The sequence below is a fragment of the Pungitius pungitius genome, chromosome 5, assembly GCF_949316345.1.
Source record: "Pungitius pungitius chromosome 5, fPunPun2.1, whole genome shotgun sequence".
Taxonomy (NCBI): domain Eukaryota; kingdom Metazoa; phylum Chordata; class Actinopteri; order Perciformes; family Gasterosteidae; genus Pungitius; species Pungitius pungitius.
Window position 1 is genome coordinate 19,713,746 of NC_084904.1, and position 21,803 is coordinate 19,735,548.

The 21,803-nt window shown below is 43.2% G+C and overlaps 2 protein-coding genes across 3 annotated transcripts; both read right to left on the reverse strand.

Annotated features, from left to right (window-relative positions):
* Nucleotides 1–3,537: 3,537 nt before the first annotated feature.
* LOC119224430 (zinc finger protein 239-like) lies at nt 3,538–10,152 on the reverse strand. 2 transcript variants are annotated; one of them, XM_062562505.1, is made up of 2 exons: nt 8,736–10,152; nt 3,538–5,133 (listed from the first exon to the last, which is right to left on the reverse strand). In XM_062562505.1, exons 1-2 carry the CDS (start codon nt 10,106–10,108, stop codon nt 4,344–4,346), a joined length of 2,163 nt encoding a protein of 720 aa, XP_062418489.1. In that variant the 5' UTR covers nt 10,109–10,152; the 3' UTR covers nt 3,538–4,343. The 2 variants fall into 2 exon arrangements, with proteins under 2 accessions (XP_062418489.1, XP_062418488.1); XM_062562504.1 differs by lacking the exon at nt 8,736–10,152 and having other exon boundaries at nt 3,538–5,596.
* An 8,771-nt stretch (nt 10,153–18,923) lies between these two features.
* On the reverse strand, nt 18,924–20,162 carry LOC134129084 (gastrula zinc finger protein XlCGF49.1-like). Its single transcript, XM_062562507.1, has one exon. The coding sequence runs from the start codon at nt 20,146–20,148 to the stop codon at nt 19,321–19,323; it is 828 nt and encodes a 275-aa protein (XP_062418491.1). The 5' UTR covers nt 20,149–20,162; the 3' UTR covers nt 18,924–19,320.
* Between the last annotated feature and the right edge of the window lie 1,641 nt (nt 20,163–21,803).

Sequence of the window (21,803 nt, forward strand, 5' to 3'; positions counted from 1 at the left end):
CAGGCCCACCCCGAATGTCCCGGCCCGCGGCCTCGGGGTCGGCCCCCCCGTAGAGGACGAACTTCGGCTTCCGGAGCCGCCTGTAGAAGGGGGGGCTCTGTCACAGGCAGACGCTCCCCGTCCCCGGAATATTGAGGTGCGAAGATCGGGACCTCAGTCACCCCTCTGTTTTGAGCCATAATGGTTTGTTCCATCTGGGATCAGCCCACCGACTCACCTGGGGCTCGTCACTAATCAGGGCCAGCCCTGTACTTAAGCCTGTGACTCCCCAAAGCTCCTTGCGAAGTCTTGTGCATGTTCCATCACATTCCGAGCGTTTTCCCGATCTCCTGTTCTTGCCTGTTATTGACCTCTCGTTTGTCCCAGACCTCGTTCCTGCCTGATCCTCAACGGTACTTCTGCCTAACTCCACGTAATCCCGGCTTTCGACCACCCGCCTGTACTCCGGATACGACCACGCCTGACCCCCTGACGGTGCCTCTGTTTATCCCCGCTCTCCTGGCTTTCGACCCTCTGCCCGCCTACTGGACTCGACCACGCCTAACCCTTGTCTGTACTTCCACAATAAAGCTGCGCTCTGCGCTTGGGTTTCACTCCTGTCTCTTGTGGTGCGTTACAGAGCCTGACATGAACTGAACACACCAACAATCAACAAGCAGAGAGAGACCATCCTGGATCCACCTCATGCAGGATCAGGATCAGGGGTCATATATTGCCACATACCCTACACACATAGAAAAATTTGTCTTGATGGTTTGTGGGATTTAAGAAAAATAAGATTAAGCAAAATCAGATTAAACATATACAGGCAAAAAGTAAATTAATATAAATGGATAAGATGCAAGAAGTTGAGCCAATTGCCTGCAGGGGATTAGACTGCTGATGAGTTTTGAAGATCCTCCGAGGCGTTGCTGGCGAACCAGGGAGGTGAGTACAATAAGGTCAACTAGCTGGAACCAGTGAAGAACCCAAGTGGAAGCCATTAGTGTCACTTTTAGAGGGGATCAATAACGCCCGGGGGGTTTAGTAGGGTCTTCAGTAGGGTTTGACTGAATTTTGTTGTTTATACGAGGAACATGTTCCAGTGGATCTTGAACTGGACTCCGCTTCGCCACCAGCTGTGATCTCCCTCTGTATCGCCACCCTCCCACCACACCACACCAAGGAAGAAGAAGAAGAACCACCAACTACAGCCCCATCAATGAACACTACAAAATGCTTGGATGATCTCAACGAGAGACGACAGGAGTCTGACGAGCAAAGAAACCAGGACTCATTCGGCGAGTCTGAAGATCCACAGAATCAAAGAGAACTTTTACTCCTTTGGACGTCGTCATGAACTGACGTTTCGAAATGTCAAGGAAGCAGAACTTTTGGAGAACCACCAAAGTCGTGTCAGCACAAGTGATTCCAAGCTGACAAAGTAAGAGACCTGACGAGAGCAGAGAAGAGGAGCTGTACCAGGGACGAAGAAAGAAGGAGAAACAGTGATGGGCAACGACTTTTGAAACACCCCAGGTGAAAACGTTTGGAGGACAACAGAATTCTCAACAGGACGATGAAAATTGGGGAACCTGCAGCATGCTGGGAGATGATCTCGATCCGCTGACCGATGATATCTAGGCTTCAATGGCCTTATTTGAATAGAATTCAATTCAATTCAGGAATCAGGAAACGTTTATTGCCATCATTTGTTAGACATACATGGAATTTGACTTGGCGGTTGGTGCATGATGACACAACAGTACAATAATGGACTACAGACAACGTAGTGAAGCAATAAGATAAAAATATAATAAAATATGTGATATGGGTTAGTACGCTAAAACTATGGGTTAGTAAGTTGAGAAAAAAGGATAAAATTAAAAATAAAGATGAAGTGCACCAGCTTAACAGAAACAGCAAGGGACAAGTGAAAGTGACAAAGTGAATGTACATTAGAGTGAGAGTCAGTCAGGGGGGGACCCGGGCTCTGTTGATGAGCCCGACTGCCGGAGGGATGGTCTTAGTCCTGATGGACCTCAGCCTCCTGCCAGATGGAAGGGGCACAAAAAGTTTATGTCCGGGGTGAGAGGGGTCAGCTACAATCTTTCTGGCCCGCTTCAAAGTCCTGGAGAGACGGAAGATTGAAGCCAATAACCCTCTCTGCAGAGCGGACGACACACTCTAACCTGCCCTTGTCCTTGGCTGTGGCTGCAGCGTCGTCTTTGGCAGGTTGAATTTCTTCAGCTGCCTCAGGAAGAACAACCTCTGCTGAGCCTTTTTGGTGATGGAGCTGATGTTCAGCTCCCACATGAGGTCCTGGGTGATGATGGAGCCCAGGAAACGGAAGGAGTCCACAGTGGAGTCCACAGTGGTGACGGGGGAGTCACCGGAGTTTCCCGGGCGGACCAGGATCGTCAGGTCCCCCCCGTCCCCTTGTCTGATTTCCCCGGTTCTGCTCCCCTTTAGGACCGTCTGGAATTCGGTCCTAGAGGGGGGGGGGGGGGGTGAGTTCTGTCATGGTTTAGTTCTTCTTCCTGTTTTAGTTTGTAGTTTCATGTCTCTTGTGTCCCTGGGTTAGCTTCACTTCCTGCCTTGTCCTGTGATTGCCTGATTGTTTCCACCTGTGTCCAGTCACCTGCACCTCCCTAGTGTATTTAAGCCCTGTGTGCCTGCGTCATTGTCTATGTCTCATGCTGTCGGTTGTGCACGTCTGCCTTGTTTGGAACAATTAGAGAGCACTTACTAGAAGACCCTGTGTCTGAGTCCTCCCTGCGCACTAGCAGCCACCTTGTGACAAGATGTGTTCATACCGGCAGGTGGAAGTGAGCAGTCAAGCGGCAGAGTTGTTAACATCTTTGAGACTGTTGAGGATCTTGTTGCAGTAGTCGTGTCTGGAGGTTATGAGGGCATGGATGAGAATTTCGGTGGTGGCAGAGGAGAGAGATGGCTGGAGCCGTGCAATGTTCCTGAGGTGGAGTCGAGGATGATCCTGGCGTTGCCGAAGCTGGCTTGAGAGGGTGACGATGTAGCCATCGATGTTGAGAGAGGTCTGGGCTGAGCGCATGAGGGAGTTAGAGCAGAGTATTTCAGATTCATTGTGATTTTGCAGTCTCTGATCACAAGGCAGTGTTTTTCCAGGTTCCAATCATGTCTCCTGGGCCCAAATACCCCAAATTGATTTGATTCTGCCCGTAACCGCTCTCTATTCAGTGCTTTTACTGATGCACAGTGTAGTTCTAATGACGAACAACTTGGCCTCTCTCTGTAGAAGAACTTGTGAGCACTCTTAACAGTTCCTGTAAACATTTTGGATTCCATAGCTCCTGTTAGCAGTGAGAAACTCAATCCTCTCTGCCATAGCTTACTGAAAATATGAGGAAATTAAAACAAAAATTCAATGTCATACAGGTTTCCTTTCTTCCATTTTCTTAGTGCATCAGATAGAGGAATATATACATTTCCATATAAAACAGGGTTAAACATTTGCAAGATATGTTCACTCATTGTGCAACAAAGACTAAGATTTCAGGTGATTAAATCTAGTTTCTCCCAACATCTTGAAGCTGTCATTACCAACAAAGGCTTTTGTACAAAGTATTGAATAAATATCAGTAAGCGTGTTCAATATTTTTTCCCTGTGTCATTTCACATTATTACACATAACTTATTTCTGAACTTCTTTGTTTTGGTTTATTTGTAGGCCTTGCGGCCAGTAGTGCTGCTTTCTCCTTATTTGTAATTGCCCAGACTTCTCCATCTATTAACACCGGGATTGCAACTTTCCCTTTTCTACTCATCTTTTTGATCATGGCCCAGACATGACGCACCATCTCTTTCTCTTCCAATAGCAGAACAGAATTGCAGCTTCTTGTTCTGTCCCTCTTATTCTTCATCTAACTCTTCTTTAAATAGAATTGGATGGTAGGAACTACCTTAAATAGACGCCATCTTCACAAAGCACCGTAATACATGCTTGTGTATTTGATCTTTTGCTTACAAGCACTAAATGGACTTTTGTAACTTTGATCACTCATCAAGACTGTTTTATTAGATAAACCTAGAAACAAATCCTTCTCTTCTTCCGAAATTTTTATTGAAATTTTCCACATCACTCAATTTGCAAACCAAGTTGTTTGAAAGATTTTAGTAGTAAATCCCCCCAAAACATGTAACTAACAGCAAGTTACATGAAGGAACAACAACATCTTATTTTTTGCTGAAGTAAAATCTAAATAATTCTAGAAATTGCTCAGAATATTTCATCACAGGAGTTGCATCTATGAAGTTTCATCCTTGTGGATTTGTCTCACATGGGTGATACAAGAACTTCTGAAACATCTTTCACATATTTTACAGGATTATGGCTTCTCCCCAGTATGGATTCTTGTATGAGACTTCAAATTTGATGCAGTAGTGAATGTTTTCCCACAGGTTGTGCAGAAATATGGCTTCTCCCCAGTATGAATTCTTATATGAATCCTCAAATGTGATGCAGTAGTGAATGTTTTCCCACAGGTGATGCAGGAATATGGCTTCTCCCCAGTATGAATTCTTGTGTGAATCTTCAAACTTGCTTTCTGAGTGAATGTTTTGCCACAGGTGATGCAGGAATACGGCTTCTCCCCAGTATGAATTTTCATATGAGTACTCAATTTTGCAGTCTGAGTGAATGTTTTCCCACAGGTGTTGCAGGAATGTGGCTTATCCCCAGAATGGATTCTTATATGAGTCCTGAAATGTGATCCATTAGTGAATGTTTTCCCACAGGTGATGCAGGAATACAGCTTCTCCCCAGTATGAATTCTTCTGTGATACTTCAAACTTGTTGGCTGAGTGAATGTTTTCCCACAGGTGATGCAGGAATATGGCTTCTCCCCAGTATGGATTCTTGTGTGAGACTTCAAATGTTCTGGCTGAGTGAATGTTTTGCCACAGGTGATGCAGGAATATGGCTTCTCCCCAGTATGGATTCTTGTGTGATACTTCAAATGTGTTGGCCGAGTGAATCTTTTCCCACAGGTGATGCAGGAATATGGCTTCTCCCCAGTATGGATTCTTGTGTGATTCTTCAAATGTGTTGGCCGAGTGAATGTTTTGCCACAAGTGATGCAGGAATATGGCTTCTCCCCAGTATGGATTCTTGTGTGAAACTTCAAATTTGATGCACTAGTGACTGTTTTGCCACAGGTGTTGCAAGAATACAGTCTTTCCCCAGTGTGAACTTTCATGTGGACTTTAAAGGTTTTACTACATTTGAAATCTTTTCCACATGTTTGGCACAAAAATGTCTTCTCACCTGCAGGAGCCAGAATCTGCTGTTGTGGCTCCTTGGTTGATGTTAAACTACGTTTTACTCCTTTCTGATCCTTGCTATCAGATTCATGAGAGATGTTTGGTTCTGGTCCGACAAAACGCTCACAGTCCATTTCCTCATCTAACGAGCTGGTACACGTGCTAGCTGGAGGCTCTGCCTCTGATTCACTCTGACTTTTGTCAGGATTCAAAACCGGAGTCTCATCATCACTGTGATCAGTTTCCTCACAAGTCGGAGTCAACGTAAAGGTGTCGGCCTCCTGCTTCGGTTCAAGCTGCTCTCCCTCCTGACTGCTGCAGAGTTCCTCCTGTTCCTCTTTAATCTGTGGAGGATCTGGGTCCTCTTGGTCCACACTGGGGTTCCTCTCCTGGAGACACAGCTGCTGGTCAGAGAGAACCTCCTCCTGCTTACAGACACGTGACTGTGGGAGCTCTGGCGGGACAAAAGAAATAGAAAAACAAACGTTTGGGCGAATAGATACAACGAGTGTGAATAAACTACAACCGTCATGTTTCCTACTGTTCAAATAATAAAGGAACAGCATTTGCTGGAAAATATTGTCTCGTCTTTGTTGCTTTAGATCACGGATGTTCCTCACAAAGTTGTACTCACCTATCCTGTGTAACCTCACTTCGGGTTTCCAAATAACATCCAACACTCTGCGCTGCCGCTCGATCTCTTCCTGATACTCGACGATGGTTCTTTTAAAAACTCCGAATATTTCTTCAGCAGCAGCAGATAGTCGCTGGTTGACAAACTCTCTCAAACTCTCAACTGAAGACATTGTTGTTGGTAACCGATGAAAAAATTACCTGCACCACTTCAACAGAGAGCAACGGGTGGGTGTCACGGTATAAAAGGTCCGACTTAAACCACCGGTCACATTAAGGTTACGCTTTCCATTGAGGTTGCAGCTCAGCCGTCGTCTTTTTCTTCTTCTTCTTGTTCCTCTTCTTCAATTTCTTTTTCTTTTAGTGTTTATTGGCGGTTCGCAAACCATTTTGTAGGTGCACTACCGCCACCATCTGGACTGGAGTCAGGAGCAGGAGATTATGCAGAACACTAGGAGATGAGATAAAGATCATGGGGAAGAAAAAAAAGTAGATCCGTTTGACTAAAAACGTTTCTCTTAAAAACTGAATAATGAAACCATACGTTTCATCTGCTTGATTCCCAAGTAGACGTGACAGTGACCAGTCCTGGTGTTTTGCCTTCTTTAGTGACTGACGGAGACGTTCCCGCTGTATACTGGAGCTGCCGCATTGTAACAATACATGTTCCACAGTTTCTGGTTGGTCACATTGTGAGCATTTCCCAGTTGGGTGCTTGCCTATTTTATGTAATTACTTAGACACACACATGAAGATGAATAAATAATAATAGATAAATAAACTGTAAAAAAAAATGTCTAAAATTGATAGATTTTGATTGAAGATGTTTGACTGAAATTTGTTGTTTATACGAGGAACATGTTCCAGTGGATCTTGAACTGGACTCCGCTTCGCCACCAGCTGTGATCTCCCTCTGTATCGCCACCCTCCCACCACACCACACCAAGGAACAAGAAGAAGAAGAACCACCAACTACAGCCCCGTCAATGATGATCTGAACGAGAGACGACAGGAGAATGACGAGCAAAGAAACCAGGACTCATTCGGCGAGTCTGAAGATCCCCAGAATCAAAGAGAACTTTTACTCCTTTGGACGTCGTCATGAAATCGAAACGTCAAGGAAGCAGAACTTTTGGAGAACCACCAAAGTCGTGTCGGCACAAGTGATGCCAAGCTGACAAAGTAAGAGACCTGACGAGAGCAGAGAAGAGGAGCTGTACCAGGGACGAAGAAAGAAGGAGAAACAGTGATAGGAAAAGACTTTTGAAAAACACCAGGTGAAAAGGTTTGGAGGACAACAGAATTCTCAACAGGACGATGAAAATTGGGGAAACTGCAGCATGCTGGGAGATGATCTCGATCCCCTGACCGATGATATCTAGGCTTCAATGGCCTTATTTGAATAAAATTCAATTCCATTCTTTACTAGTCAGATATTGTGATAAAATGATGAATAAAGTTATGTAGACAGCATGTTGTAAGATATTTGGTTTTATTAGACACATGAAAAGTAATGTGACATTCTAGCTTCCTTTCATGTTTTGGTTTAGAGCAGACATTCAGTTGGTTTGGATGAACTTTTTTTCTCCCTTTTAGTTACTAGCTATACTTAGTGTAAACAGGAAAGAAAGTTGGCAAAGCCCTTGTTTGTGTCACCACGGTTTCACTCATATTATTCCTCTTTTCGGTTTCATTTTATCTAAGTATCCTTTTGTGATTTTGTAGCCAGCTACCTAAAGAGTGGTTCTCGTATCACTGAGCCATCGAACCCCCCCAGGAGGCTAGGGAGAACTCGTTTTGACATTTTTTATTTTATAATCTCATGTTTCTGTGTTCATTCCTTGGTCTCACAAAAACATATATTTTTCAATCTTATGTGTGATTAAAGAATAATCCAAAGAGTGGAATGTAATGGTAAACTATGTTAAAACGTAACCTTATGCTAAAAGGGTGATTATGGTCTGTATCAAAGTAATGTGAGAAAAGCAGGGTGATTCTAAAGTTTCCTTTTGCAGCTGTGTAGAGGAGGGCAGTCGAACATGCTTTCTCACAAATGCTCGAACAAAGGACTGTTACCCACATCTTAACCCTGGCTTATTTCTCACTTGGTTTGTAAGTTTTCATATCTGCTATCTCACAGGTGGTTTAGTGTTTAGGGTCCGGAGCCTCTCGTGGCCACCTGCCACTGGAAATGACCTTAACTTGTGTGTATAAAAGCTCAGTGTTTTGACTGATCGGAGACGCCATCTCCACAGAGCACCGTAATGCGTGCTTGTGTATTTGACCTCCTGCTTGCAAGCAATAAATGGACTTTTGCAACTTTGATCATTCACCAAGACTGTTTTATTAGATGAACCTACCTTACATTACACGTCATTGAACGGACGCCTTCATTCAAAGCGACTTACATTGCATTATAAGCCATGCTTTACATTTTGCCTGGAGAGCAATTGGGGGTTAGGTGTCTTACACGGAGACACTTTAACATGGAGCAACCGGGATTTGAACCGTCACCCTTGCGGCCCCCACGCTACTTCAACATCGCCCCTAGAAACAAGTAATTCTCTTCTCCCGAACTTTTATTGATATATTCCACATCACTCAATTTGCAAGCCAAGTTGTTTCAAAGATTTAATAAATTATTATTAAATTAAAAATACAATAATTTTAGAAATTGCTCCGAATATTTCATCAGGAGTTGCATCTATGACGTTTCATCATTGTGGATTTTTCTCACATGGAAAATTAAGATACCAGAACTTCTGAAACATCTTTCACATATTATACAGGATTAAGGCTTCTCCCCAGTATGGATTCTTGTGTGAGACTTCAAATGTGTTGGCTGAGTAAATGTTTTGCCACAGGTGATGCAGGAATATGGCTTCTCCCCCGTATGGATTCTCAGATGAGTACTCAAACTTGCAGCCTGAGTGAATGTTTTCCCACAGGTGATGCAGGAATATGGCTTCTCCCCAGTATGGATTCTTGTGTGATACTTCAAACGTGATGCATTAGTGAATGTTTTCCCACAGGCGATGCAGGAAAATGGCTTCTCCCCAGTATGGATTCTCATATGAGTACTCAAACCTGCAGCCTGAGTGAATGTTTTCCCACAGGTGATGCAGGAATATGGCTTCTCCCCAGTATGAATTCTTGTGTGAGACTTCAAATGGTCAGTTTGAGCAAATGTTTTGCCACAGGTGATGCAGGAATATGGCTTCTCCCCCGTATGGATTCTCATATGAGTACTCAAACCTGCAGCCTGAGTGAATGTTTTCCCACAGGTGATGCAGGAATATGGCTTCTCCCCAGTATGGATTCTTGTGTGATACTTCAAACGTGATGCATTAGTGAATGTTTTCCCACAGGCGATGCAGGAAAATGGCTTCTCCCCAGTATGAATTCTCATATGAGTACTCAAACCTGCAGCCTGAGTGAATGTTTTCCCACAGGTGATGCAGGAATATGGCTTCTCCCCAGTATGAATTCTTGTGTGAGACTTCAAATGGTCAGTTTGAGCAAATGTTTTGCCACAGGTGATGCAGGAATATGGCTTCTCCCCAGTATGGATTCTTGTGTGATACTTCAAACGTGATGCATTAGTGAATGCTTTCCCACAGGCGATGCAGGAAAATGGCTTCTCCCCAGTATGGATTCTCATATGAGTACTCAAACCTGCAGCCTGAGTGAATGTTTTCCCACAGGTGATGCAGGAATATGGCTTCTCCCCAGTATGGATTCTTGTGTGAGACTTCAAATGTGTTGGCTGAGTAAATGTTTTCCCACAGGTGTTGCAGAAAAATGGCTTCTCCCCCGTATGGATTCTCATGTGAGTAATCAAACCTGCAGCCTGAGTGAATGTTTTCCCACAGGTGATGCAGGAATATGGCTTCACCCCAGTATGAATTCTTAAATGAGTCCTCAAATTTGATGCAAAAGTGAATGTTTTGCCACAGGTGATGCATAAATATGGTTGATCAACCTTGTGGGCTGTTCTAACGTGGGCAGACAAATTTTCTTTATGTTGGAAATATTTTCCACATGTTTCGCACAAAAATGTCTTCTCACCTGGAGGAGCCAGAATCTGCTCTTGTGGCTCCTTGGTTGATTTTAAACTACGTTTTACTCCTTTCTGATCTTTGCTATCAGATTCATGAGAGATGTTTGGTTCTGGTCCCACAAAACGCTCACAGTCCATTTCTTCATTTAACGAGCTGGTACACGTGCTAGCTGGAGGCTCTGCCTCTGATTCACTCTGACTTTTGTCAGGATTCAAAAACGGAGTCTCATCATCACTGTGATCAGTTTCCTCACAAGTCGGAGTCAACGTAAAGGTGTCGGCCTCCTGCTTCGGTTCAAGCTGCTCTCCCTCCTGACTGCTGCAGAGTTCCTCCTGTTCCTCTTTAATCTGTGGAGGATCTGGGTCCTCTTGGTCCACACTGGGGTTCCTCTCCTGGAGACACAGCTGCTGGTCAGAGAGAACCTCCTCCTGCTTACAGACACGTGACTGTGGGAGCTCTGGAGGGACAAAAGAAATTGAAAAACAAACGTTTGAGCGAATAAACACAATGAGTGTGAATAAACTACAACCGTCCTGTTTCATACTTTTAAATTAATAAAGGAACAGCATTTGCTGGAAAATCTTGTCTCATCTTTGTTGCTTTAGATCAGTGTTTCTCAACTGGTGTCGCGGACCCGTTTGTAGTGGGTCGCGGGCCTTTGCATGTGAAAAAAAAAAATTATCCCGTGATTTTATTTTGAAGGGACTTTTTGTAATGCAGCGGAGCTTCGTCTTTTTCTCCGGCTCGTCCGTCCATGGCCCTTTCTCAATACACGAGACGGCGAGAACGGACTTGCGTTCCCGCGAGAATAGACTCGGGAGACAGACTCGGGAATCCTGACTCGCAGGTTCGGGAGAACGGTCATTTCCGCAATTGGAACCGCAGCTGACTTGATGACGTCACCACGTCAGCTGGTCTTGCTAATACGTTTTAATTTAGTTTTTGACTTAAATATTTTAATATTAACAGGCTTTTGTCTCATTTTCATTTAAAATTAGAAATGGTATATATATATAATATTGAGCACCATATATATATATATATATATATCAGTCATAAAATAATTAGCTTCATCATTTTAGGAGGAGGAGGTTGGATACAGTAACAAAAAATAAACTATTATACTAAAATATTTGAATGCACACACACCTCCAATTTGTCTTGTTACTCAAACATCAAGAGGCTGATAATCAGTGTAGTGGTCCTCGTACAGCAAGCTGCTGACCACACATCAAAGATCTTACAGAGAACTATACAATAATTCATATGTGGAATTTTTTTATTCATTATTATTAAAATTCAGAGCTTCAGAGTTTCTTTGAAGCTGAAGTTCTGCTGCCGGTTTAGAGTCTCGATGACGGTCTCCTCGTATCCTTTAATAAAAACATCGTTAGTTTTACTGCACAATGATGGACAATAAACAAGCTGCACTCTGCGGATACAGACAATACGTTAAAGTTACATTTAACCATGAAGTTATGAATCTAAACTCTGTCCTCAAACACGTTACCGGTGAACAACATTAAAACTTATGATGACTCATTATAGTACAGTTAAATCTCATGTATAACCGCTACGGAGACCTGAAAACCGGCTGAGCATTTAACAGAAGACTCGCCGAAAACAGGCTGCTCTCTGCGGGCAGAGATGAGCTGACTGCCCAGTGCTGGAAGGTCTGACGGTCCATGAACTACACCTCACATCTTAATCCACGGAGCAAACTGTTACGAAGGCTGAATGTTGGCAAACCGACCACAGAAAAGTTGTTTCAACAACTAACTTCAGTCATAAAATTATATTACTTAAATAAAGTAGTATTTAAAAACTTCGACATAAAGTTGTGTTTATTTTCCTCTGTGGTTGTTGCCTGTTGCTGAGGTGAAATGCATTCTGGGATATTTGGCTCTCACAAGAACAGACGAGCCTGCTCCGATGCATGCCCGGTAAAATGGGCGGGGCGAGTCACATCCGGGTATTATGACCGTTCTCGGCCAATGCGGACTTTAGAATTGAAACAGTACTCGGGCTGCGACTGATGACGTTTCACGAGTCCATGAGAACAAAAGTCCACACAAGAACGCATATTGAGAAAGGGCCCATGTTTTCCGTCAGCGCGGCAATTAGAACGCGGAAGCACGCACCCCCCCCCCCCCCCCCCCGTTGACCGATCGAATTGGGTCCCGGCTTGTCATTAAGGGGTAAAAGTGGGTCCCGGGGCCAGACAAGTTGAGAACCACTGCTTTAGATCACGGATGTTCCTCACAAAGTTGTACTCACCTATCCTGTGTAACCTCACTTCGGGTTTCCAAATAACATCCAACATTCCGCGCTGCCGCTCGATCTCTTCCTGATACTCGACGATGGTTCTTTTAAAAACTCCGAATATTTCTTCAGCAGCAGCAGATAGTCGCTGGTTGACAAACTCTCTCAAACACTCAACTGAAGACATTGTTGTTGGTAACCGATGAAAAAATTACCTGCACCGAATCAACACAGAGCAACGGGTGGGTGTCACGGTATAAAGGTCCAACTTAAACCACCGGTCACATTAAGGTTCCTCTTTCCATTGAGGTTGCAGCTCAGCCGTCGTCTTTTTCTTCTTCTTCTTCTTCCTCTTCTTCAATTTCTTTTAGTGTTTATTGGCGGTTCGCAAACCATTTTGTAGGTGCACTACCGCCACCATCTGGACTGGAGTCAGGAGCAGGAGATTATGCAGAACACTAGGAGATGAGATAAAGATCATGGGGAAGAAAAAAAAAGTAGATCCGTTTGACTAAAAACGTTTCTCTTTTTTAGTGACCAGTCCTGGTGTTTTGCCTTGTTAAGTGACTGACGGAGACGTTCCCTCTGTATACTGGAGCTGCCGCATTGTAACAATACATGTTCCACAGTTTCTGGTTGGTCACATTGTGAGCATTTCCCAGTTGGGTGCTTGCCTATTTTATGTAATGAACAGAGGTGGGACAAAGTCATTGTTATGCAAGTCACAAGTAAGTCTCAAGTCGTTGCCCTCGAGTCCCAAGTCGAGTCAAAAGTCAAAGCCAACAAGTCTCAAGTCGAGTCAAAAGTCTTACCATTTCAGTTTCGAGTAATTTCAAGTCCTCTTATTACAGAAAATCCCTTATAACCACATGTTTTATTTGAAACTACTCTTTACTCATATCAATGTTGTGTTAATATTCATTGTCTATTGTACACTAATGTATACGATAATACATTTCCGTTTATGCAATATTAAGAATATTTTCACTTCTTCAAAAGCCCTTCCCTCAAGAAACCGAAGTCATATGCTTTAAAGCAAAGTAGGGACGGGGAACGCTGGGTGATGGTGCGCTGCCTCACAGACCTACGTAGGGAAGGGAAGGGTAATGGTGGATCGACTGTGTTATAGTACTTTAAGACGGACGTTGACATAATGTTGGCGAGGATTTCCATCGGAGTCTACATCCGGGTTCAAAAATCCCGATTTTTGTAACCATGAACGAACTGTCTCGTTGATACGGTCAAATGGACTGCAGTGATTGGATGTCGTGTAGGCAGCGCTCTCTGCATACAGGTGGCGCACATTTTTTGACCATTGCAGATAAACAGAGCGGCGCGGCCGTGTGAAAATGTTGGTCCCCAGTTTTCATGGGAAGTAGCAAGTCTTCTCGAGTCAAAAGGCTCGAGTCCAAGTCACGAGTCATCGATGTTACGGTCCAAGTCGAGTTGCAAGTCTTTGTACATTTTGTCGAGGCGAGTCTGAAGTCATCAAATTCATGACTTGAGTCTGACTCGAGTCCACACCTCTGATACTTAGACACACACATCAAGATGAATAAATAATAATAGATGAATAAACTGTAAAAAAAAATGTCTAAAATTGATAGATTTTGATTGAAGATGTTTGACTGAAATTTGTTGTTTATACGAGGAACATGTTCCAGTGGATCTTGAACTGGACTCCGCTTCGCCACCAGCTTTGATCTCCCTCTGTATCGCCACCCTCCCACCACACCACATCAAGGAACAAGAAGAAGAAGAACCACCAACTACAGCCCCGTCAATGATGATCTGAACGAGAGACGACAGGAGAATGACGAGCAAAGAAACCAGGACTCATTCGGCGAGTCTAAAGATCCACAGAATCAAAGAGATCTTTTACTCTTTTGGACGTCGTCATGAAATCGAAACATCAAGGAAGCAGATCTTTTGGAGAACCACCAAAGTCGTGACGGCACAAGTGATTCCAAGCTGACAAAGTAAGAGACCTTACGAGAGCAGAGAAGAGGAGCTGTACCAGGGACGAAGAAAGAAGGAGAAACAGTGATAGGAAAAGACTTTTGAAAAACACCAGGTGAAAAGGTTTGGAGGACAACAGAATTCTCAACAGGACGATGAAAATTGGGGAAACTGCAGCATGCTGGGAGATGATCTCGATCCCCTGACCGATGATATCTAGGCTTCAATGGCCTTATTTGAATAGAATTCAATTCCATTCTTTACTAGTCAGATATTGTGATAAAATGATGAATAAAGTTATGTAGACAGCATGTTGTAAGATATTTGTTTTTTTAGACACATGAAAAGTAATGTGACATTCTAGCTTCCTTTCATGTTTTGGTTTAGAGCAGACATTCAGTTGGTTTGGATGAACTTTTTTTCTCCCTTTTAGTTACTAGCTATACTTAGTGTAAACCAGAGGTGGGCTCAAGTCACTGTTAGGCAAGTCACATGCAAGTCTCAAGTCATTGCCCTCGAGTCCCGAGTCAAGTCGAGTCTAAGACGAAGCAAGTCCCAAGTCGAGTCACAAGTCACAGCCAACAATTCTCAAGTCGAGTCTCAAGTCGTACCATTTTAGTTCGAGTCATTTCGAGTCATTTTATTATAGTGGGGACGGGGAACCCTGGGTGATGGTGCGCTGCCTCACAGACCTAGACTACGAAGGGAAGGGTAACGGTGGATCGACTGTGACTGTGTTATAGTGCTGTAACGCTCACCCCAATGCTGCAGCGTAAATAAGGAGGCGATGACTGGCTTGCAACACCGGTGCATTTATTTATATAAAACAACTCAACTTCGGTCACTGTTGGCCGTCACCACGCCGAACGAACACTTCCGCATACACGGCCCCCCAAAACTCGGGTTGTCTCGCGTAACTACAGCTGGAACGGAGCATAACGTGAACACATGCAACATCTGCATAACTGATTAACTAATAACTTTAACTCAGCTCAATACACTACTTTAAAACGGACGTTGGCATAATATTGGCGAGGATTTCCATCGGAGTCTAAATCCGGGTTCAAAAATCCCGATTTTTGTAACCATGAACGAGCTGTCTCGTTGATACGGTCAAATGGACTGCAGTGATTGGATGTTGATCAGGCAGCGCGCGCCCTCTGCATACAGGTGGCGCACATTTTTTTGACAGATGCAGATAAACAGAGCGGCGCGGTGGTGTGAAAATGTTTTCCCTAGTTTTCATGGGAAGTAGCAAGTCTTCTCGAGTCAAAGGGCTCGAGTCCAAGTCAAGTCACGAGTCATCGGTATTCAAGTCCAAGTCGAGTTGCAAGTCTTTGTACGTTTTGTCGAGTCGAGTCTCAAGTCATCAAATTCATGACTCGAGTCTGACTCGAGTCCAAGTCACATGACTCGAGTCCACACCTCTGGTGTAAACAGGAAAGAAAGTTGGCAAAGCCCTTGTTTGTGTCACCACGGTTACACTCATATTATTCCTCTTTTCGGTTTCATTTTATCTAAGTATCCTTTTGTGATTTTGTAGCCAGCTACCTAAAGAGTGGTTCTCGTATCACTGAGCCATCGAACCCCCCCAGGAGGCTAGGGAGAGCTAGTTTTGACATTTTTTATTTTATAATCTCATGTTTCCTGGTGTTTTTTATTTGCTTGCTAAACAACCCAAAACTTGGCCTCACAAAAACATATTTTTCAATATTATGTGTGATTATAGAATAATCAAAAGAGTGGAATGTAATGGTAAACTATGTTAAAACGTAGCCTTATGCTAAAAGGGTGATTATGGTCTGTATCAAAGTAATGTGAGAAAAGCAGGGTGATTCTAAAGTTTCCTTTTGCAGCTGTGTAGAGGAGGGCAGTCGAACATGCTTTCTCACAAATGCTCGAACAAAGGACTGTTACCCCCATCTTAACCTTGGCTCATTTCTCACTTGGTTTGTAAGTCTTCATATCTGCTATCTCACAGGTGGTTTAGTGTTTATGGTCCGGAGCCTCTCGTGGCCACCTGCCACTGGAAATGACCTTAACTTGTGTGTATAAAAGCTCAGTGTTTTGACTGATCGGAGACGCCATCTCCACAGAGCACCGTAATGCGTGCTTGTGTATTTGACCTCCTGCTTGCAAGCAATAAATGGACTTTTGCAACTTTGATCATTCACCAAGACTGTTTTATTAGATGAACCTACCTTACATTACACGTCATTGAACGGACGCCTTCATTCAAAGCGACTTACATTGCATTATAAGCCATGCTTTACATTTTGCCTGGAGAGCAATTGGGGGTTAGGTGTCTTACACGGAGACACTTCGACATGGAGCAACCGGGATTTGAACCGTCACCCTTGCGGCCCCCACGTTACTTCAACATCGCCCCTAGAAACAAGTCATTCTCTTCTCCCGAACTTTTATTGAAATATTCCACATCACTCAATTTGCAAGCAAAGTTGTTTCAAAGATTTTAGTAGTAAATTACCCCAAAACATGTAACTAACAGCAAGTTACATGAAGGAACAACAACATCTTATTTTTTTGCTGAAGTAAGATCCAAATATGATTGTAGAAATTGCTCAGAATATTTCAACACAAGAGTTGGATCTATGACGTTTCATCGTTGTGAATTTTTCTCACATGGACAATTAAGATACCAGAACTTCTGAAACATCTTTCACATATTTTACAAGATTATGGCTTATCCCCAGTATGAATTCTTGTATGATACTTTAAATGTGATGCAATAGTGAATGTTTTGCCACAGGTGATGCAGGAATAAGGCTTCTCCCCAGTATGAATTCTTGTGTGATTCTTCAAATGTTCTGGCCGAGGGAATGTTTTCCCACAGGTGATGCAGGAATACGGCTTCTCCCCCGTATGGATTCTCATATGAGTACTCAAATTTGCAGCCTGAGTGAATGTTTTCCCACAGGTGAGGCAAGAATAAGGCTTCTCCCCAGTATGGATTCTTGTGTGAGACCTCAAACTTGATGTCTGAGTGAATGTTTTCCCACAGGTGATGCAAGAATACAGTCTTTTCCCAGTGTGAACTTTCATGTGGACTTTTAAGGTTTTACTACGTTTGAAATCTTTTCCACATGTTTTGCACAAAAATGTCTTCTCACCTGGAGGAGCCAGAATCTGCTGTTGTGGCTCCTTGGTTGATGTTAAACTACGTTTTACTCCTTTCTGATCTTTGCTATCAGATTCATGAGAGATGTTTGGTTCTGGTCCCACAAAACGCTCACAGTCCATTTCCTCATCTAACGAGCTGGTACATGTGCTAGCTGGAGGCTCTGCCTCTGATTCACTCTGACTTTTGTCAGGATTCAAAAACGGAGTCTCATCATCACTGTGATCAGTTTCCTCACAAGTCGGAGTCAACGTAAAGGTGTCGGCCTCCTGCTTCGGTTCAAGCTGCTCTCCCTCCTGACTGCTGCAGAGTTCCTCCTGTTCCTCTTTAATCTGTGGAGGATCTGGGTCCTCTTGGTCCACACTGGGGTTCCTCTCCTGGAGACACAGCTGCTGGTCAGAGAGAACCTCCTCCTGCTTACAGACACGTGACTGTGGCAGCTCTGGAGGGACAAAAACCCCGGTCGAAACTCACGCTTTGATATTGCCACGATCTTATTCTAAAGGTAATTCAGTAGAACTCACGTTTGGTTAACAATAACAACGATATCAATGTACCTGTTTCAGCGTAAAACTCACGTGTGCTACAGCCACGATCTTATTCTACAGGTAGAATTCACGTTTGGTTAACTATAACAACAGTCTTATTTTACCCGGGTAGTAAATAGCGAGTGTTACGACCTCGGAGAATTTGTTCCGAGTGAAATCTATGTCTGAAACTTAAAGGAATTGACGGAAGGGCACCACGAGGAGTGGAGCCTGCGGCTTAATTCTACTCAACACGGGAAACCTCACCCGGCCCGGACACGGAAAGGATTCACAGATTGATAGCTGTCAGACACAGTCCTATTCTTCTAATTGTAGCCCCTCTCAGTTCGGACCTCTTTTACAGATTTTTGCAATAATTTTGACTGTAAGGACAATCTTGTCATTTTCACATTGCTTCATTGTCAGCATATAGCCAGGAGCCAATATCTCTATCAATGTCCACAAAGAAGTTATTTATCATAATATTAAATAAGGGGCCACTAAAACTACCTTGAGGGATCCCATTCACAATAGTGAATTCTTCTGACACGGCATCTCCAACTTTAACTTTTAATAATTGATTGGACAAGTCTAGCGAGTGTTACGATCTCTGAGAATTTCTTCCGAGTGAAATTTCTATCGTACACAGTCCCCATCTACCTTCGCAGACAATAATGCATTAGAAATATCCCGGAATCATGTACTCAAAATGAAATAGATAAATAAATAAAAACACCCAAATGGTAAAAAAATTGGAATTTCAACATCTTACCCGAGTTTGTAGAAATTCATTCTTTTTCGCTGGATACACGTGACGTCAATCAGGACTCCTTCGGTTTCCGCCCGATCTCTCTTGTCTAAGGAGGGATGAGGCAGGATCATCAGCTGCTGATCCTGGGAAAAGGCCTTTTTTTCCAGATGGTCCCCCGGAGCCTGACGGACAGTCAGTGAATTCTGTTTGTGACGCCAAATTGTTGTGGAATATTTAAATAAGCCCAGTAGAAGAGAATGATTTGTCTAATAAAACAGAGTCTTGATGAATGATCAAAGTTGCAAAAAGTCCATTTATTGGTTGCAAGCAGGAGGTCAACTACACAAGCACGTATCACGGTGCTCTGTGGAGAGAAAACGCTGAGTTCTTATACACACACATGAAGGTCATTTCTGGTGGTAGGCGGCCACGAGAGAAACAGAAACCTAAAACTCTAAACCACCTGTGAGATAACCAAGATGAAAAGTTGTAAATCAAGGAGGAAACAAATCAAGGTAAAGATGGGAGTAACCGAGCTCCTTTGTTCGAGCATTCGGGTGAAGGCCGGTTTGACTGTCCTTCACACAGCTGCAAAAGACAACTTTTGGATTTCCCTTTTCTTCTCACATTGCTTCAACACAGACAATAATCACTCTTTTGGCATAAGATTATGTTGTAACATATTTTACCATTACAAACATCTTTCACATATTATACAGGATTAGGCTTCTCCCCAGTATGGATTCTTGTGTGAGTCTTCAAACTTGATCCATAAGTGAATGTTTTCCCACAGGTGATGCAGGAATATGGCTTCTCCCCAGTATGGATTCTTGTGTGATACGTCAAAGATTCTGGCCGAGTGAATGTTTTGCCACAGGTGATGCAGGAATATGGCTTCTCCCCAGTATGAATCCTTGTGTGTTTCTTCAAATTTGATGCGTGAGTGAATGTTTTGCCACAGGTCATGCAGGAAAATGGCTTCTCCCCAGTATGGATTCTTATATGAGACTTCATTAGTGATGCATGAGTGAATGTTTTCCCACAGGTGATGCAGGAATGTGGCTTCTCCCCAGTATGGACTCTTGTATGAGACTTCATTAATGATGCATGAGTGAATGTTTTGCCACAGGTGTTGCAAGAATACGGCATTTCTTCAGTGTGAACTTTCATGTGGACCTTTAAACTACTACTAAATTTAAAATCTTTTCTACATATTTTGCAAGAAAATGGTCTCTCATCACTGTGGACTGTTTTATGAACCTCAAGTGCTGATTTTCCCATGAATTTTTTCCCACAGGTGTGGCATGCATATGGTTGATCAACACCGTGGAACCTCTTCACATGGAACAACAACGTTTTTCTATGTTGGAAATAATTTCCACATGTTTCGCACAAAAATGGCTTCTCACCTGGAGGAGCCAGAATCTGCTCTTGTGGCTCCTTGGTTGATTTTAAACTACGTTTTACTCCTTTCTGATCTTTGCTATCAGATTCATGAGAGATGTTTGGTTCTGGTCCCACAAAACGCTCACAGTCCATTTCTTCATTTAACGAGCTGGTACACGTGCTAGCTGGAGGCTCTGCCTCTGATTCACTCTGACTTTTGTCAGGATTCAAAAACGGAGTCTCATCATCACTGTGATCAGTTTCCTCACAAGTCGGAGTCAACGTAAAGGTGTCGGCCTCCTGCTTCGGTTCAAGCTGCTCTCCCTCCTGACTGCTGCAGAGTTCCTCCTGTTCCTCTTTAATCTGTGGAGGATCTGGGTCCTCTTGGTCCACACTGGGGTTCCTCTCCTGAAGACACAGCTGCTGGTCAGAGAGAACCTCCTCCTGCTTACAGACACGTGACTGTGGGAGCTCTGGAGGGACAAAAGAAATAGAAAAACAAACATTTGAGGGAACACGTGTTTAAAAACCTTTTAATAACAGAAAGTCTCGTCTTTATAGCTTTAGACAACAGACTTTTCATCTTTGTTGCTTTAGATCACGGATGTTCCTCACAAAGTTGTACTCACCTATCCTGCGTAACCTCACTTCGGGTTTCCAACATCCAACAGTCCGCGCTGCCGCTCGATCTCTTCCTGATACTCGGCGATGGTTCTTTTAAAAACTCCGAATATTTCTTCAGCAGCAGCAGATAGTCGCTGGTTGACAAACTCTCTCAAACACTCAACTGAAGACATTGTTGTTGGTAACCGATGGAATAATTACCTGCGACGCCTCATTGCCGAGCAACGGTTGGGTGTCACACTATAAAGGTCCGACTTAAAACACCGGTCACATTAAGGTTCCGCTTTCCATTAAGGATGCAGCTCTTCCGTATTCTTCTTCTAACTCTTCTTTAATTAGAATGCAATGGTAGGAACCAACTTAACCCTTGTATGGTGTTCGGGTCTGTGGGACCCGTTTTCATTTTTCAGCAAAACAAAAATAATATGAAGAAATATTTTTTCAAACTCAGACTTATTGGCCTTGAGCCCTGTACGTGCTGGCCCAATCTGGTGTCCTTTTATCAATCCTTTTTTAATGGAGATGCATCTCTTTTACTGGGTTTTTATGGTGGGGCAGAACTTCTGAGACCATTTTAGATTCAGTCATTTCATACATTGGTTTTATCTTGAGCTTGACTGTTTTGACTTGTAGTTTGCGATTCAGAGTGCAATAAAATGTACTGTACCTTCATTTGAGTGGTAACCTACGGTAGCGCGCACACACCACCTCACCGAGAAACCCACCTTTTGGTTGCAGATGCAAACCGCCACCTAATGTACTCGGAAGGTGCAGTTTCATTACTGTTCTAACTACGGTTCGGTAGTTTGAATTTGAACGATTCCGATTCCAATTCCGATTCCTTATTTCAATTCCGGTTCCCAGCGATTCCGATTCTTTTAAGATGCAGGGTCAAAAAAGTTTAAGTTTAAGATATTTTAAATGAGCTAGCTAACCAAGGGTGTTTCTGAAGGAAATAGTCTGACCTTCTCCATCAATGTTAATTCTTTGAACTTTTTATTGACTTTACTATGAATTTCTAACAGGGCTGTTTTCAACTACAATATAAATATCAAACTATGAACTTGATTATTGTATAAACATGATAAATTATGAATATATTTTAACAGGGGTACACTTTCCTCAAGAGAGCTTTATTTTTGAAACAACACAAAAACATTTACACATGAGTGTATGATACTGCA

Coding starts and splice junctions, on each gene's coding strand:
- LOC134129084 (XM_062562507.1), bottom strand. CDS start 20,148: ATGGACTGTGAGCGTTTTGTGGGACCAGAACCAAACATCTCTCATGAA.
- LOC119224430 (XM_062562505.1), bottom strand. CDS start 10,108: ATGGACTGTGAGCGTTTTGTGGGACCAGAACCAAACATCTCTCATGAA. Junction 5,134..8,735: donor CAGCCAACACATTTGAAGTC/TCACACAAGAAT, acceptor AAATTTGAAGTT/TCACACAAGAATCCATACTG.